The sequence below is a fragment of the Ammospiza caudacuta genome, chromosome 17 (genome assembly GCF_027887145.1).
Source record: "Ammospiza caudacuta isolate bAmmCau1 chromosome 17, bAmmCau1.pri, whole genome shotgun sequence".
NCBI lineage: Eukaryota > Metazoa > Chordata > Aves > Passeriformes > Passerellidae > Ammospiza > Ammospiza caudacuta.
In genome coordinates, this window is record NC_080609.1 from 8,754,023 (window position 1) to 8,772,617 (window position 18,595).

Sequence of the window (18,595 nt, forward strand, 5' to 3'; positions counted from 1 at the left end):
GGGGCGCTTCCAGCCCGACCCTTCCCTTCCCTCGCCAGGCCGCCCCCCGGCCCCGGAGCGCTGCGGGGCTCCGGCCGTCCCGGGCCGAGGCGGCCGCAGCTCCGGCCGCGGGACGGGCCGTGCCGCGCGGGGCCGGCCCTTGGCTGCCGCAGCAGCCCCGCGCTGCCGGGGGCCCGGCCGTGCCCCCCGAGCCGCCTCACCTGCGCCGGCCCCGCCGCCCCGCGCCCGCCGCCGCCGCGGCCCCTCCGGCCTTTGTTGTCCTCCCTCCTCCCGCTCCGCTCCTTCTGCCGTCAGGCACCGCCGCGCGCCGCAAAGCAGCGCGCTGCCGCAAAGCCGGCTGTCGTAACGCCCCGCGCCCGCCTCCTTTAAAGCAGCTGCCGTGAGGCGGGTCCGGAGCGCTGCCGCGGGTCAAACACGCACTGAGACCCGGGTAAAACACACACAAACCGGGGTAAAACACACAAAAACGGGTAAAACACACAGAAACCCGGATAAAACGCCCACAAGCTGGGGTAAAACACGGACAAAGCGTGAAGGTTCCTTCAGGGAGGGCTCAGAGCAGGGACCGGGCTCTGCTCAGGAACTGATGCCCGGACAGTTCCACCTAAGCACGAGGAAGAACTTCTTCCTTGAGAGAGACCGAGCTCTGGGACTGATTGTCCAGAGAGGCTGTTGGAGTCTCCCTCTCTGGAGATATTTCAGAAATCTGCTGTGTGCTTATTTTAACAGACATGTCTGACCTCTCTGTGCTTTCTCTGGGTGCCTTGGGCATCATTAGCTATTCCCCAAGTCAGATGTACACAGCTTGAAAAAAAAGAAACAACCTTCTAAGAACCCACTGCATTAGGCATTAGTGTGTCCCCACCCCTTGACAAAGCACCTGAAGTCTGGCGCCCAAAGAAACATCAAGAAAGCTTTGGGCATCCGCTCAGGATCGCTGCTCTGTTGATGTGGTGGCACTGCCAACTCACTAGAGGTCACTGGGCTTTGCTCATTTCAGGATTATGTAACTTTCCACTGTGGTATATTTCCTCTTGAATCCTTGTGTTGCTAATAGTGCTTGTCTCAACAACCCTACCCCTATTCCTAATTTTACTGTTCTTGTCTTTCCACAGACGTGGCTCTGTCTCACGGTTTGACAGCTCCCTCGGAAGGCTGGGCCTGGCATCCAGGCTGGGCTTCATCCTCAGCTGGTGGCCGAGCCCCTCAAGGAGGGAGGTTAGTGACAGCACAGGCTGGCATCTTCTTTTTGGTGCCCTAGTATCTTTTGATCATAATTGTGGTATTAGGCTAAGCTGGAATTTACTTGCACCTTGGCCTAAGAGACTGCAGGCAGCAGCAAGGAGAAGCCCTGGTGACACAGCCGAGAGCCACAGCCAGGCTTGCCAGGGTCACTGGGAGTGTCACTGCTGTGTGCCAAGGCTGAGAGAGCTGCTGCGTTCTGCTCTGCTTAAAAAACCAGCGCTGTTAATGAGCATTTGACAGTTTCATAAAAAAGTGTCAGTTTGAGATATCAGAAGGTTTTTAAAGCAGTGAGAATCTGTTGCTTGCTTAAGCATGTGAAAATCTGATTCTGCATATACAGATTGCAGAGAACTATATAACATCTTTAAAGAGACAGAAAAAGGCTTTATTGCTGTTAAATACTTGTTCTTCAGTGACAGCAATATTTCTATATGATATTCTAAAATGTTTGTCACATTTTATGGGTGTCAGTAATTCATTTGAACAAAAAAAGCTGTTCCGTAGTTTGTAATGACAATTGCTGACCAGTTCTTGTTCCATCCATAGAGTGGGTGGTGTGGTGAGTTATTTAATTTTCTAAGAAAAGCAAGTATTTTTTCCCAACAGAAGTTAATTGCCAAAAGATAAGTTGTTACAACCTTACCAAAACTTTCAGTGGATAAATTTTTCCCCACTTAGTTTTCGTGGAAGAATCAGTGTGGCCTTCTCATTGAAATAGCCAGCCCATGAATCCTAGCACCACAAAGATCTGCCAGTTATTAATTATTAATCAGCAAACTAAAAATAAATGCATAAAATAATTTCTCCTTCTCTGCTAATTTTGAAATAGACAAGTGTTCTTGTTCTTCTTGCAAACAAGGCAGTCACAGTGATTAAAGTTTCCTTTTTTAAAGAATATTTATTCTTTGTGTACAGTAGTGCCTCTGGTAGTGCCTCTGAGCCCCTGGCATTTTTTAGAGTGCTGTTTCAGAATTGGATGAAAGGCTCTCAGCTTCCTCTGAAATCGGAGAAATTTTACTGTGTTTTACAAATATTTCAAGATGAGAAATATTAAAGACCTCAGCTGTACCTCTGTCATAATCTGTGTAGTCATACTATCCTCAAAAATTTGCTTAAAGTGTTGAAGTAAAATGTCCTTTGTCCCAAACATGTGAACAATGTATAATTTGTTTTAATTACTGGCAAGATACTACAATAGCATGTGGTTTATTTTCTGCAACTTATCTGATAATAAAAACATTCTTGGGTAATGACAGAACTGCAAATGCTATTAACCCAATTTTTAAATGCCTTATTTAGTTTCCTCTTCATAGTTTTATGATAGTTTGTTTCCATTTACTTCTGTTGAACATCTGAACTGAGAATATAGTTATTTTGCTGAATGCCTGACAAGAAAGTAGAATAGCTTTTGTCACCTTTCTCAGTTAAAGTTATCTGAGTTCTGGACAGATTCCTTCTGGTGCAATATTTATAGAAAAGCACCCATCCTCTCAGTTCCAGCGCCTTTGGGAGAGGTGTATTTCCAGTTCAGACCAGTCTGTTCAGAGCCGGCCGTGCTCCCGGCCCGCTGTTACATCAGAGGTGAACGGAGCTGGGGCCGGGCTCCGCGCGTGGGTGTCCGTCCCACTGCAGTGTGGGGCTGAGCTGGCACCCGGTGACACCCGGTGACACATGGCCCTGCCTGTGCGGGCCGCAGAGACACACGTGCCATAATTTGTGTTTTTGTTTTGGTTCCGCAAACAAATGAGCGAGTGTTTGTGTGCGCGGGAGGCAGGAACACGCCTGGGGCGCTTGAGAAAGTCCCTGCTTGTCCCGGGTCCCTTGCTATCGATCCTGCCCGGGACTCCCGGGCTGCAGCCAGCTCTGCCCCATGCCGCAGTTTCCTGCAATGGTGACATCATGCCGGGAAGGGGATGAGTGGAAGTGTCTAATATTTCATAGACTGCGACACAGAAACCTGACCTTGGCCGGGAAAAGGGCACTTTGGGCTAAAGATGTTGGGCTGGCATTAAAAATAGATACCTGCGCTGTCTCGCTGCTTGCTTTTGCAGCAGAGGTTTTTTGAATTGAGAGAAAAAAAAAAAAAGGATGAATGTAAAACTTTTCCTCTTTTAGACAATTTTAAGGTCAATCACGCCTTTAAAATTAAGGAGCGTGCTGGCTTACACGCTTAACACCTCAGAAGATGCGGAGCCTTGTGCATGTGACTGTAGGTGCTTGAACATGGACAGGGGGGTGTTTAGCAAGGCAGACGGGGAACAGGAATAGGAACAGGACTGGGAACGGGAATAAGAATGAGATCAGGACCGGCAATAAGAACCAGACCGGGACCGGCCGCGGCCGCCGCCCCCCGGCGCCTTTTGAAAGTCACCAAAGTTTTCCGAAGCGCGTTCCGGCGGCGCTGATTGGCCGAGCGCCCCGCCGCACGTGACCGGCAGCCAATGGGGCGCTGGCACCGGCCGGGCCGGGAGCGGCGGTGCGGGCGCGGCGGGAGCGCGGTGAGAGCCCGGCACGGCCCGGGGCAGCGGGACCGGGACGGGACCGGGGGGACACGGGACAAGAGATCAGGGACACGGGAACCTGGCCGGCTGCGGCCCCGCGCGGACCTGAACCTCCTCCTGCTTCGGGAGTTCCTCGTGCGGGCGCAGGTGGGGCGGGTAGTAGAGCGTAGGAGCCGTGCCCGCCGGTTGAGCCCCCGCCCGGGAATGGGACTGGGGAGCGCTGCCCCGCTGAGCTCTTGGCTTGCAGCTGGAAGCACCAAGGTCAGGCGTTCCAGCGCAGAACCGTGTGGGGTTTCCTCAGGAGTCACTGGAAAGTTGGAAGTTTGGGAGGTGGGCTGGTTACTGAGGAGGGGAGGGTTTTGCTGAATTCAGCCTTTTGGTAGAGAAGCCCCGGAGAAGCCGATAACTCTTTTCAGTGCTGGCTGTGGGATTCTGTGGTAATCCTGGTGCTCCCGTGACCTCTCCCTTTTCTTTCTCTTTTGTGGTGATTTTCTTTTGTATGGCTTAAACAAAAGAAAACAGGCCCATGTGTTACAGGAGGACCCTTTCAAGGGGAATATTTTAAGCAAATCTGAATTTCAGAGGATGGGAAAGCTACTTTTCGGGAGCAAAGAGCTGATTTGTTTTGGTTTATATTTAGGCAAATAATGTCTAATAGGAGCTTCATCATCTCTGTCATGGATAATTCAGTAGTATTTGTGGTACTGTTTCACTTTTTTATTACAATACGAATTTCCTTGACTTGGACCATTAGGCATTGCTACATAAGTAGGCCAGCATTGTTCACCGAACAAAATGTTTTGTGAAGGAAAAAGTTCAGTATCGGGGTCGTTTTGAGTCCTTTGTTCTAGGACTGAAACAATCTAGGGGCCCTCATGAGTTTAGGTGAATTCAGACTGATTCCCAAACTGAAGTTCCTTCGATAATTTTGTCTGTTGTTTTTCTTGATGTTTGCTTTTTCCTGAGGAGTTTTGCAATTCTGCTGTCGCTGGTATGAAATTGTTTTCTGCGACGTTTATGCTGCCGTGCTTTATTGCAAAATTCCAGTCCCCACCCATGTTCGCTTCCACTTCCTGCATGATGTGGAGCTCAGTAATGCCTGTGACCGGGCAGGAGGCCTGGCCAGATGTCTGCTCTGGCTTCATGTGTGCGCAAACAAGCAAGGTGCAGCCAGTGCGTGCCTTTTACAGACTCTGACTTTCCTCGTTTTTTTCCACCTTTTCCAGTGTTTAAAAAAGCATTGCTAAAACTTCCTTTACCCCTCTTTGCTCACCCTGCTTTTGTAGTGAGCCCAGACAACGAGGAGTTCCTGATTAATTTCTCTTCAGGCATTTTGCATGGTGTCTCCAAGTTGTTAAAAATCAAGGGGGAAGGCAGCAGGGGAAAACCAGTCATAGCCCTACCCTTTCTAAGGCAGTTTAACAAGACTTACATGATTTTTATTTGCTCTCTTCTTAGACAAATTTCAGAAAAAAAAGTTTGAAAAAGCTTTAATACTTTGTCTCAAACTTGGAAGTTTTCACTTTCAGTTTGTATTTTTCGTCTTTGGTTAGTTTGAAATCCCTTAGTTTGAGGTAAGGTGTAGCACAGGGACGGAAAGTAACAGGTCTTCCTTGAATATTGCAGCAACAAACATGTGCCTGTGGCACAGGACAGGAGCCACGTCGGTGGAATAAGTACAGGTCCACTGTCCTTCTGTGTATTTGCGGTTAAACAATTAATTTTAAATTATAAGTACTATTTAGTAATGGTGACCACGATGGAGAGCAAGCTCTTAATGGATGAATCCTCAGCGGGCCCACACCATAATCTCGTGTTCATAGAGACATCCCTGGCACTGAGGGGTGCCACCCCTTTGTGCTGTCTGAATGTTCACAGGGTTCTCTTGGATTGTGTGTATCAGTTAAGGAAAGTTGTTCTCTATACACCCCTACAATCTCAAAAAATGCCAATTACTACAGTATTTCAGTTCTTCCAAAGTGTAATGCAAAAACACAGGAGCCAGATCTGCGTATTCAAGATTTTGAAGGTGATGGAAGCTGCCTTTTGGTTCCAAAGGGTTGTTTGAGAGCTTTTCAGAACACGATGTCTTGCAGTTCATCTTTATTTTTCCTGAATTATTTTTGTTGTTTGTCCAAACACAGATATTTGATTTATTATCATGCTTGTGTGAGAAAAAATCCTTTTTGGATTTTTTTTCTTGACGAGTGTGCTGCAAAGATCAGTATGTGTGTACACAGTGCCTTGAGCAGAAGGACATGCTTATTAACATCAAAGGCACTTTCAGTTCACTTAGAAATAACAGAGGAGATGTGACATAAACTATCCTAGGTCAAGAATGTTAATTATGCTTGGTCATGATTTTCTTTTTAATGGGCAAGAGTGCTATTTGGAAAATCACTCCTTACTCACACTCCTTTTCCTCTTTTTTTGTTCAGTGTGTTCTTCAGCCTTGAGACCTTATGCTGGAAATGTATCAATACATTATACAGTGCTTTTGTTTGAAGGAACACACAGCTTTGGCTAATGAACATTTTGTGTCAAACTCAGTTATAAAAACTAAGGTTTAGTAACTTTTCTCCTGACCTGGCAACTCCCCTTTTAAATAACATAGTAATTTCTGTGCTTGTGTTGCTGATACTGTGCACTGAGGTATGCAGGCACAGCCCACTCAGCTGTGACGCTGCTTACTCCTTGCTCAATAATCTGATAATTACTTGGGCTGTGAAGAGGAACTGGGCTTTGTGGCATTGCTTGGGTCTGTAGGAATTGGGCTTTAGATTGCCAGACTGCTTTGAGTGCTTTTGTCCATAGTAGAGGTAAGAGCTACTTGGGGTTTTCTCAGTAGTTACTAAGTAGGTGGCTGTTACTCAATCCTATTTATACCTGATAATTTTTTGGAGAGCAAAGTCTTGATGGAGGTTAAAGATATTTTCTTTCATAGAGTTCAATAGATGTGCAGTGTGTGCACATTTTCTTTAGCTAAGACATGCTGCTCAGTGGGTCTACTCCAGCATTTTATGACTATCATAAATAAGAGTAGAAGACAGGGCTGGCATCTAAGTGATGTCTTCAGCCATCCCTTCTTCTTTGTTCCATTAGAATTACCTCTAGGAAATGTTTTGCTCAGCAGAACTGGAATTGAAATTTGGTAGAACTTTGGAACTTGGTGTTTCTTCAGTTACTAGATTTCTGTGATGCAGTTTTGTGACAACTGTCACTGTCCTGAATTGTTCAATTCCACCTCTATTTGCTCTTCTTGATCTTATTTGGTTTCTTATTTGGTATCACCTTGGTTAAATTGATAATGTCAGAGTGGAATCTTTGCCTCACCTAGGGCTGGACATCGGCAGATTATGCAGAACATTAGGTTTGATGTTTCTCCATTGTCAAGACTAACTAGTATGAAATTATATTTGTTACTGACCCTTTAACAGAGAGTGTCATACACATCACAGGGCATTTATTTTATTTAATTGTAGTGTTTAGATACTTAAGTCCTCAAGTGGGAGTGACCAGCTTAAGGGACTTGATTCCCCTGTGGCTCTTTAGTGTGTCATTCCCATTTGGGACTGTGTCCTGTGACTGAGTTTGTGCTGGCACAGGGACAGCTGGATTGTCTGGATTGCTGCTATCTTAACTGCATACCTATCCCAGCCAGTGGTATCCTGCTAAAACCTCTGGGTAGCTTTTACCCTCCCTTCTCCCATGGCTCTCTGAGGTATCCAGATATCTTGTAGCTATACGTGGATTTTGATAGTTCAGGTTTAAAGTTGGGTAGTTTTGTCTGCATTGACCTAGGAAGAAATTTTCCATCTGTCCAGCAGTTAAGTCCATAAAAAACTTATGTGTTCCTTTAAATGTTAACTCAAGAAATAAGAATCTTGAGTACCTAATCTCTGTCTCTTTGAAGTTTCTCTTTAATTTCATGCTAGGTGTCTTCAGGGTTGTTGAATTGCAGCGTGTTTGGAGCTGAAGTTGTGCCTGAGCCTTCCTTCCCTCGTGTTCTCTGTGCACTGGCACAGCTGCAGCTCAGGTTTGGGGTTTGTGTATCCAGAGTGCCAAAGGTGCTCACTGCTGGGAATGTGGTGAAAGCCTGCAGCAGCTTTGGGAGAACTGGGGAGACTTAGCAGGAATTCTGTCACATCTATGGTCTGTGTGACAGAGTCCTATCAAGGCTGGGTTTTAGTTTAGTCTCCAGCAGTGACTGTGTGGGAGGAGGGGTGTTCTGCTCTGCGGCAAGGAGGATGAGGCTGCTCACTGCCTCAGTTCCCACACTTGACCCTGTTATTTTTCAGGGGGGAAAATGAAACAGGAGTTTTAGACTTTGAGGACTCATTATGGAAGACTCAGAAGGACATCACTTCAGCTCAGTGGAAGAGGAAACCAAATACTGGAAGGAGTTGGCAATGAAATACAAGCAGTGGTAAGGCAGTGGCTTCATTCCTCCAAGTGGTTGGATAAGCTTCATAACACTTCATGCAAAGACACAGCTCTTTCATTGCTGCTTGTTTAGCTTGTTGGAGGATTATTTCAATAGAATTGTTCAAGAAAATAAAACACTTCCTTTAATCTTTCTCTCTGTTCCTCACTTTTTGTTATTAATCAATAACAGCTTTCTTTATATTTCCAAATAAATAATAGAATTGAATAATGGAATAAATATGAGATGGCAGTGAACAATTGGCATACTAAAGAGATGCCACATATCCTCAACATCTACAGTGTGAAAACAGACTCTAGGGTTTTTCTGTTTATTTGGACTTATTATTTTGCTATGGGGTGACTTCCCATGCATGGCAGGGGAACATTTGCATGTTTCTCTCTTCCTGTTGAATACAGAGAAGGGCATACAACCTTCTGTACTCAACAGCAGTGTTGTTTTTACCTTGAGTGTGCAAGAGATGTTGTTTCCATGGTTCATGATGATGAGTTCTGTTGCTGAATTTCTCTCCAGTGCCGAGAATACCCAGGAGGAGCTGCGTGAGTTCCAGGAGGGGAGCCGAGAGTACGAAGCTGAGCTGGAGGCCCAGCTGCAGCAAACAGAGTCCAGGAACAGAGACCTCCTGTCAGAGAACAACCGCCTGAGGATGGAGCTGGAGTCAGTGAAGGTCAGAGGGGCTGCTGGTGCACCTGGGGGGCACATCCTCAGGGCAGGGGAGAGCAGGGCAGGTGTTTGCAGACTCTGCCCCATGGTGTCACCTCAGCTTTACAGAAAAATGGACCAGAAGACTGCAGAGAGGAAAGGCTTGAAAATAAAGAAATGTCAGCCTGTTGTGTGCTCTGAGGATTCTGTGTTCCTTGGTAGCGTTCCTGGAGCCCTGTTCACAGGTTGTGGCTCTGTGTCAGGATAGATTTCATTTGGGAGAGAATTGTCCACAGTGGAGTGGAGAGTGAGTGTGAACACAACAGAGCTGCTGTTCTATTCCTTCTTCCATCTATTTAGTGCTTTTGTTCATAGCTTTCTGCTGTCTGCATCATGCAGTCACAGATAATGTTGCAGAGCAATCCAAGTACAAACACTGCAGCTGTGTTTTTGCATTACGTAAGGAAACTCAGTTTAAAACCCTTTTTACATAGTTGTGTATTTATTATCTGACATTTCAGATAAGCTGGGAAGCAGCAGCTGGTGGGTAACACATAGAATTGAGAGTCATAAAACAGTTTCAGTCCTGGTTTTGTTATTGAATCTGTCTGTCCTTAGGGAAAAATGAGTTTTTATTTTTGCACTTGGTTAGCATTCTATGAAAATAACAACCAGCGGAAAGGCATTAACTTCCAGGACTATAAAACATAAAGAATATGAACTTATTGAGATGGGGCTTCTTAACATAGCAGCTTAAGAAACAATGAAGCTATCTAGAGTATGAGGAGTGATGAGATGGTACTGTGCTGATTGACAGGTTCAGGAAATACTGGTAAGTTCTCTTAAGTTTGGAAAAAAATCATCTCTGAAATTGGTGTGACTTTTGAAAGTTTTAATTTAGCCTTTTATTTACAGATGAGTTACAGTCACCCAAGAATACTACACTGTGTTTTGTAGGGCTAGCTCAGTCTCTGTGGAAGCAGAGGTTAATGTAATTACACTTCTTCTATTCAATTGGATGCAATAATGAGCTAATGGGAGTGAAGGTGTGATTAATCACTGGATGAATCCAGATTTGCAATGCCTTTTGTTTAAACTGTTGTCCAAATTACTGTCTTAAGGAAATACTCTTCTGTTCCAGGCAGATGTCCTGTCACTCTAGCACTAGCTTAGCCATTTCCTCCACTCCCTGCTTTTTGATAGCAAGACTTCCAAGACTTGTTTTATTGTATTTATGTTGCTTTAATCCCTGTTCTTGTTGTAGCACCTTAGAATTATTAGGGGTTGTGCATGTTGTATGCAGTATTGGTCTGCTGTTCCAGGTAGCCACATAAACCCATGGAAGTTGATGGGTTTGGCGAGAAGACAAAAATTTTACAAATAAAACCCATAGTTCATTTAACTGAGGAGTGTGTAGATGATTTACTTTATCTAGAGTAGCTGGGATGAGAGGAAAGGACAGTGAACCAGGCAAAACTGTGAGGAATGAAAATAGTAGGAAGCAATACAGAGCCTGAAAAAGTGGAGGGTAGCCATATTTTAGAAAATCTGAAATGATTCTTCACAGTAGATAACTTTCTTAAAATAAATTCTGCTTGAAATAAACCATTCAACAATTGGCTATTCATGCAGCCTGAAAACTGCAGCAACAGCCTGCAGTGAAGGAACAGAGCCACCATTGAGGGCCGGATCAGCTGATAGTTTATTACAATTGGCTAAAAACAAAGACTCAGACCTTGCAGTTCTGGTCTTTTATCTGAATCAATTCAAGAGCAAAGCATTAATCTCATGAAGCTATTGAGCAGCAGTGTTAACTGAGCCCATCAAGGGTTGGGATCTGCATCTAGGTCAGCAGCAGTGAACTTTGCCAGGCCCACACAGCTTGTGGCTCTGAGCTGACCAGCCCAGTGTGTGTGCCTGCTCCCCCTCAGAAATCAGAGCTCACACTATCTAAAACTGATGGGAATGGTGCTTTGCAGAGTTAGAGAGTCCTGAGAAACTAACTGAAAGTAATCTCCCTCTTGGAGCTTAGAGGCTCTTAACTGTGTTTCAGAGATTTGAAATTACAGCAGTGTCACCACACTGCAGTCAAATGAGGATTTCTTAGTTCAGGATGGATATCTCTTCCCCTTCTCCTTGTCTATGCATTTCATGTGCTAAAATAGTTGTCTTCACATTATCATTCACACTAGACTACTTGCCATGGTTTTGAAATTCCAGTGCATGGATTTGTTTCCAGTGACTTCAAGTGTTTTGTACTTGAATTCTGTCTGGAGAGCACTTCAGGAATGTTGCTTACCCAGTAGTCTTGGAGTTTCCAAAAAAACCTGTGGCATATTGAAGTGGTCTGGTAGCAAGGTGGTTGAGTATAAAGCATTGTAATAGTGTGCTCTGGAGCTTTCCCTGTCACATACTGTGGAACTAACTCCACATTTAGTGGCAGTGCAGGAGAAGATGTGGCAGCCAAGTCTTCCTCCCTGCTTATGCCTGTCTTAAATGTACCCTTGTATATGTGGTGTAGAGGAAGACAGAGTTTGGTTCAGGTTCCCAAAAGTGTACCTGTACTTGAAATGTTCTAGAATTCTGAACCTGCTTTGGGCTAATAAAGCCACATGGGCAGTGCAGAATCTTGCTGATTCCACAGCAGCATGTAACAGGATCACACCTGGAATTTTTATTTTATTCTTCTTACTTTGGCTCCTAAATATTGCCTGACTTCATATTAGGGTTGAAAATAAGTGGCTTCTCTTGTGTGCTTTGTGTATTGCTTAGAAACTGTGCTGAGCCAGGCTGTCTGGTAGAGGCAAGGAATGGCCTTGTGCTGTGAATGTTGGGAACTGTTCCCCAGCACTTTTGATTGATAAGGAGTGACAGGAAGAACTCTTGTCTGCTGGCAGCCCAGAGATGTGTGAGCAATTGAATTTATTGGCATTTTACTATACAGAAAATGATGTTTCTCAAAAATTTTCAGAGTGTCTGTCTTTGCCTTTCAAGGAGCTCAGACAATGCTGCAAAAAGAACATGTGTTGCTAAGTACCTGATGTGCTGTTTGATTTGCCTTTGAGTAGGAAAAGATTGAAATGCAGCATTCAGAAGGATACAGGCAGATCTCTGCACTGGAAGATGACTTGGCACAGACAAGAGCTATTAAAGAGCAGCTTCAGAAATACATTCGAGAACTCGAGCAAGAAAATGATGATTTGGAAAGAGCAAAAAGGTGATCTGCTTTTTTTTCCACCTCTATTGTGTCCTGCAAGCGCAGTGATACTGTGCTGTTTGTGACACTACTTGTCAGCATTGCCATTCTGAACTATCACTTGTCTGATGATTGTGTTGAAGAGATTTGTTGTAGATGGCAATGTGATAAATTTTTTTACCTCTTCCACTCCTCTGACTGCACTCTTTGATATAATACAAGCTGGAAAAAAAAAAGAAAGCAAATTAAACAAAAATGCAAGTGTCCATTTTCTTGTGAGAGAGGGAGTCCTTCTACCTCGAGTCCTCTGGTAGTGACACCTAATGCACTCTTTTTCAGAGCCACTATAATGTCCCTGGAGGATTTTGAGCAGCGTTTAAACCAGGCTATTGAAAGAAATGCTTTTCTGGAGAGTGAGCTGGATGAGAAAGAAAACCTTCTGGAGTCTGTGCAGCGCCTGAAAGACGAAGCTAGAGGTTAGACAGAAGTTATTTGTATCTTTTCCTTTCTCTTCCACTGCCTTGTAGCTGTTCAGTCCTCTCCATCTGCCTTAGAGCTGGGCTTTTAACTTTGCTTCTTTAAAACTTGGTATCTGAAATGTAGAAACTAGTAAGGAAACTGAAGAACATTCTGACCCCTCCTTGAACTCCTGACATGATTCCAGAGCACTCACAGAAACAAAAGTCTGTTCCAGCCTTCTCCTAATCAGGGCTTCAGGGAATTGAGCCAGTCCAGCTGGGGCATGTGCTGGTGTCTACGAAGGTCAGCTCTAATACACATTAACCTCATTGTTTCCTGGGCTGTGGGAAATGCAGCCAGTGAAGCACTAATGGGGAAGTAAAACAGGTGGGCTGTGACTGACTTCTGGTTGCCTTGGAATGCACTGACTTTTTGCTATCTGTCAACAAGGCTGGGTGAGAAGAGAGACCCTGGAGCTGGATGAATATCTGTTTTCAGATCTTGGATTCTGTGCCCTTGAGTGGTATCCATAAGCTACAGCCAGGCTGTGGGACAGAAGTGCTCTGTCCCTGGGGTAGATAATGGTGTGGCTTCCACCTGGCCTCAGCTCAATTTCCTTCATGTGGAAACCAGGATAGAAAAGGATAGAACAGGTAGGATCTCAACCTTGCAGGGATCCAGAATGTAGCCAAGGTGTGCCAAGTTCAGATATGCCTGGTGTAAGCTTTTACAAGGATCAGTGACTTTACCTCACCTCCACAAGAAGAAAAATTTTTTGACAAAAGTTTACCTATTTTGGTTTTTATCTTGGTGGCTGCATACTCCAGCACTTGCTTTGTGTTATTTCCTTCACAGATCTACGACAAGAGCTTGCAGTGCAGCAGAAACAGGAGAAGCCCAAAACACCAATGAGAGCTCCCCTGGAAGCAGAAAGAACAGACACTGCAGTTCAGGCCTCCTTATCTGTGCCCTCAACACCCGCAATGCGCCGGACACCCATCAGCATTCCCACCCCTGGGACCTTTAGGAGAGGTGACTGGCAGGGAACCAGCCCACAAACACCATTTGATGCTCTTGTTTTTGCTACAGTTTGCTCCCTTTTTTTCATTCCTCCTTTAGCCACAGAATCCAGTGTGTAGTGTAGTGTCACCTAAATCAAATCACCATGGTCTCAGTATTCATAGACTGGGAATTTTTTGGGTTTATTCTTAGTCTGTTCATTTCCAATTGACTTGAACTGTCTGGTAATAATGAGGGATAAGATGAACAGTTGGGACTTTTTATTAGTTCACAGCTGTGTCAGAGGTGTTGGTCTGATTTAGGGGAAAGGTTTTAAAAACCTGTGTGATCTTTAGTCGTGTTCCTCGAATCATTTTCTCTAAGACAGTAGGGGCAATTTTATTTTTTTCTTTCCATGAGTAACATATCCTTCTTTAACCTGCCCTGCAGGTCTTGAGGACAGTTATGGTGCAACCCCTCTCACACCAGCTGCAAGAATATCTGCACTTAATATTGTGGGAGACTTGCTGCGAAAAGTGGGGGTGAGTGATTTTCCAAAAGCCAGGCAATGCTTTTGGAAAGCTGGAGCTCTTGGAAACTGCAACCAGCACTACTGTTCTGAGAAGACTGAAAAGAGTCTCTTGCCCCCAGGTTAGCTAAGTGTGGCATTGGGCTTGGTCTGGACTTCAAACATTTCTGACCAACTCCCAGATAAAAATGGACCATGCTTGTTTTTTAAGTTCTAATCCAGATGGGGATAAGATCTCCCTCTATGAATTTCTGGAAGTGCATGTGCAGAAAAAATATGTCAGCATGAGTAAATTGAGATAGGATCTGTTCCCATGAAAGGCAGAGAAGTTAGCAGGGTGGTACCTGCTGTCCAAAAGGCTTCTGGTTAAGTTTGCCTTAAGAGTCCAGTGGTCTTTTGAGCAAGGCCTAATGTCCTGCTAAGCTGTAGTTTGACATTTAAGGTACTGCTGATGTTGGGAAGGTTATCTCATGACTTGTGTTACCCTTCTTATGCCTTGGTGCTGTGTTGTTACAAACATTTGTATAGGGCTTTGATGGGAGAGCTGCAGAACTGATACAGCCAGAAAGCAACTCAGTAAAGGTGGAGTGATTTAGAATGGGAGCATGTGATGGAGAATAAGATATCTCTGGCTCATTCCCTCTGGTGTACCACCTGATACATATCTAGGGAAGCTGATATCTCATGAAGTTTTAGTAATCTGTCCTCTACTGGACAGCTCACTCTTAAAGAAAGAAAAATACCCCAAACCCACACACTTCAGTGCCATTTTGGTGTGGCACTGCCATCTTCTGAAAGAGAATGGTCAGTCTGACACTTACCTTGTTTGTTTACTTCAGGCCTTGGAGTCCAAGCTTGCATCCTGCCGAAACTTTGTGTATGACCAGTCTCCAAGCAGACCTTCAGTGTCCATGTACATGAACAGAGATGTCCTGGAAACACGTCTGAGTCCTCATCAGCCTCTGTGTGACACAGGGTGAGTGCTGGGCTCTGCTGGTGTCTTAGTGACAGCTGACAGCTGTTGGTGTTGGATCTTGGGGACTGATATTTATTTGTTTTGGTAGAGACATTTTCAAAGTATGTGAAATTCAGTTATTCAGGATTATGATTTGAATGTTTCAGGTTAGTTTAAAATCTGGAGTCACTAGCTGCTGAAATTTGAAGACTAGCTTCAGTCAAGTTTTGAATACCTCAAATCTGGAGCAAGTGCAAGATGTATTTTATCATAAATCAGTTTAACTGGGACAAAGTACAACAGTTTTTGCTTATTGGTTCAACTTGTTTTATGCTTTATGTTCTTGTACAAGAGATGTCTCAGGAGTGTTATGGCATGTAGGGACACTTCGCTTATCATAGTTAAGATTCTCACATGTGGGAGAACTGGAAAAAAGGCGAATAGTGGGTCCACTGAGAATGAGAGTTGCTAAAGATGCTTTAGCGTTGCTAAGATGTGTTTTTAAATAGCTATTGACAAGAAGTTACCTTACTCAATGTACACATTTCTCTGAATATTTGAACCAGTTGTCTTTTTGTAATCAAATGAAGAAAAACCAGCAAGGTTATTGCAAATTGCCATTCGGTATCTGCTTAAACTCTGCCAATCCTGCACTTCACGTTCTTTAGGTTCTGTGTTTAGGTAAGTGAAGTGCCCATAGTACACTTTGTTTCAGACTTAATTATTTAGCCAGACCCTTGTGCTGGTTTGTCCTGGTACCCAGTGCCCAATGGTGTTGTTTAGAAGGAATGTTCCACGTTGTACTTGCTCTCCTAGAAACTTCATGAAAGCTCCTGCAAGAAAGCCTCAGGGCCATATATTTCCATATGCATGAGCTGATTATCTGTCTGCTGCTGCATTGCTAAACTGAAATTCCAGCACCTGTAAAAGATAGTGTTCATTACTCAGAGTGAAATGGAGCCCTGCGTTACAGTGAAAGCTCAGCCCAGTTAGGCAGTGAGTTCTTGCAGTGCTCAGAGTGCTGTTCACTCATCTCAGCTGAGTGGATTGTTCTGGAGGTGAGCAGTTATTCTGAGCATGGTTACACTGAGTGAGAAATGCCCTGACTTCAGTTTTGCACTTGCAGGTTGGTGAAGCGCCTGGAGTTTGGAACGCGGCCATCACACGTTCCAGGAGCCGTGAGCCATCCCTCACAAAGTGTTGTCAAGATGCTGCTGTGAAAAGCCTGGCTGGCTTTGGGAAAGGAGAAGAAATGTGTATTTCAAACTTTAGTTTTAAAGAGAATATCAGTGAGCAAGCAGACAGCAGTGTCAGGGTAGGTGAGAGCTGAACAAGCAGTCACAATTGGCAGTGGCTTCCAGTGTGGCCTCTGGGCAAGTTCTGTGGGTGACAAGGTGTGACAAAGCAATGCTGACTGTGTGAGTGCAGGACTGGGAATTCCTTCCTGCATCAGCTACTGTAAATAGCTCCTTGAAGGTTGCTTCTTTTGACACTACCAAAGCAATTGTCCTGCCTACAACATAGCAATATTCACTGTGCAGCTCCTCAGGCTTTTACTTTTGGTGTTAATACACCACCAGTTCTGGCTGGAATTCTGCTTTCTACCATGGGTGTTTTGTGCTGCAGTCACCCAAATTAAAGAGATGTTTTTATGTGGTGAAAGGTGTATTTCTGTAGGGAAGCTGCTCAGCTCCCCATGGGGTGCTTGCTGACCAGAATGTTGCTGCACAAAAACCTGCCTGTAGTGGCAAGATGTTTCTGTAAGCAATGATTTCTCATTCAGAACAGGTCATAGTTAAAGGTGAGACATGTCTAGTGCTGAGAGTGCTCAGGAGATCCCAGAGCTAATAGCATGTAGACTTTTTTTTTTAACCCCATAGTGGCTTATAAAGCCTGGTGGTTGTAAGAGTCCAAACTAGATCAAGTTTCTAGTTCTAACATCTTGATAGGTGGGTTTTACTGCTTTATAAACCTCCCTTCACTAAGGTGCCTTGGGTGTTAGTGATTTTTTATTTTTCTATATGAATATGTCAGCTGTTACTAATTTAGAAATGCTTTTTTAACCTGAAAAGCCCTTTATGCTAGAGAACTGTATATGAGTAGAGAATGTTTTTTTAAAATAATTTTACCCCCTGTAGAATATTACTGCATTTGTTTTTTAAATGGAGGAGATTCATTCCCAGTGTTAATGTATTTTATGGGAGCCTTTACTTGCAAAAGTAATCATGACTGAACAATTTTTATGGATTTTTGGTTTTTTTTGTGGCAGGGGATGGGGAGAGCTTACTTGACAAAAGAATACATAAATGGGTTTGATGTTTTTTGGTCTTTTTTTTTTCTTTTTTTTTTTTTTGGTTTGTTTGTTTGTTAACGAAATGCTGTGAAAACAGTCACTGAGGCATCTATTTCTCTAGAATATGTAAATCACAGATGATTTTCATTTCTCAGTCCATCTATGAAGTTGGTTAAACTGGGGAGCAGAATAAAGCTTATTTTGAATTCAAGTTGTTGATGCATTTTGAGTTTTTTGGCAAGTTATTACTGTGGTTTATACATGTTAAATTTGCTGGTTCTGCTCCAAGCATTGGTGCTTAAAACCATTTAATATGGTCTGACTTGCTTGTCTTCTGGTTCCTACCCATGCAGGCTCACAGAGTGGGTTGACAAGCAGCTCTTGAGCATCTTTACAGCTCTGTGCCTGATCAAGCTATGATCAATTCTTATCCAGTAACTCCTAACCCCTGTCTGCTCAGCTTGTCATCTTTATTGCTCTAAATGGTTCTTCCTTTACTCTTTCACGAGGAGAGAGAATTCTCTGGGCTCTGGTTCTGCTGGCTGAATGGTGCCAAGTCTGAATCACCAGTTCTTGATCTCTGCACTTGTGAAACAATGCTTAGATTTAGAAGATGATGGCTTTAGCTGTCAAGGTGGATGTTTGTGCATGATTTGCTCTCCCTGTAGTCACACTGCTTAAGGTTCACTTGCTGTTCAATCAAAGGCATCAAGTAAGCTCTCTGCACTGGATTTAGAGTGATTTAGCATCCTGCTTTGCTGGGCATGGCTCCCTACTGCCCCGGTGTGACCACAGAGCTGCTGCTGTCTGAAAGTGCTTGAGCTGCAAGGGCTTGTGGTAGGTCCTGGTAGCTCCCAAGAGTAGGTTGTGGTCTTGCTGGAGTGCTCCAAAAATAAAAAGTAACTGCATGCTGCTCCCTTAGTGCAGAATAGCTTGGCTTGGATCCCTGCATTCAGTGTAGGCTGCTGTTTCTAATGGTTTCAGCCTGCTCTAGAGGCTTGGCTGGAAATATTTCTGCATGTAACAGACATCAAAGGCTGGGTTCATTGCCCACAGACAGACAGGTAGGGCCCCCACTGCTTTCCAGCTCCTGCACCTGAGTGCTGTGAGTCTCTGCAGGTCCTGTGCCTGTCAGCCCTTGGATGCATCCCAGGGACCTCAGCACTGAGTGTCCCTGAGGGAATCAAACCTGTTCCTGTGGTTTTGCCATTTTACTTCCAGCTCAGACTTCTTTGTATTTCTTCAAAAGCATTACTTTGAAGAAAATCAGGGTTTTGTTCTAAAGATTACAGATGAACTTTTGTAAGAAGTATTTCAGTTTTAGAGAAGCTC

At 44.3% G+C, this 18,595-nt stretch overlaps 1 protein-coding gene across 4 annotated transcripts; it reads left to right on the forward strand.

Moving 5' to 3' along the window:
• The first annotated feature begins 3,750 nt into the window (after window positions 1–3,750).
• On the forward strand, window positions 3,751–17,474 carry NDE1 (nudE neurodevelopment protein 1). 4 transcript variants are annotated; one of them, XM_058815882.1, is made up of 9 exons: window positions 3,751–3,893; window positions 8,045–8,172; window positions 8,704–8,857; window positions 11,901–12,049; window positions 12,368–12,504; window positions 13,343–13,519; window positions 13,937–14,028; window positions 14,855–14,991; window positions 16,097–17,474. In XM_058815882.1, exons 2-9 carry the CDS (start codon window positions 8,087–8,089, stop codon window positions 16,188–16,190), a joined length of 1,026 nt encoding a protein of 341 aa, XP_058671865.1. In that variant the 5' UTR covers window positions 3,751–3,893; window positions 8,045–8,086; the 3' UTR covers window positions 16,191–17,474. The 4 variants fall into 4 exon arrangements, with proteins under 4 accessions (XP_058671865.1, XP_058671866.1, XP_058671867.1 ...); XM_058815883.1 differs by having other exon boundaries at window positions 3,774–4,007; XM_058815884.1 differs by having other exon boundaries at window positions 3,856–4,076.
• The last annotated feature ends 1,121 nt before the right edge of the window (window positions 17,475–18,595 follow it).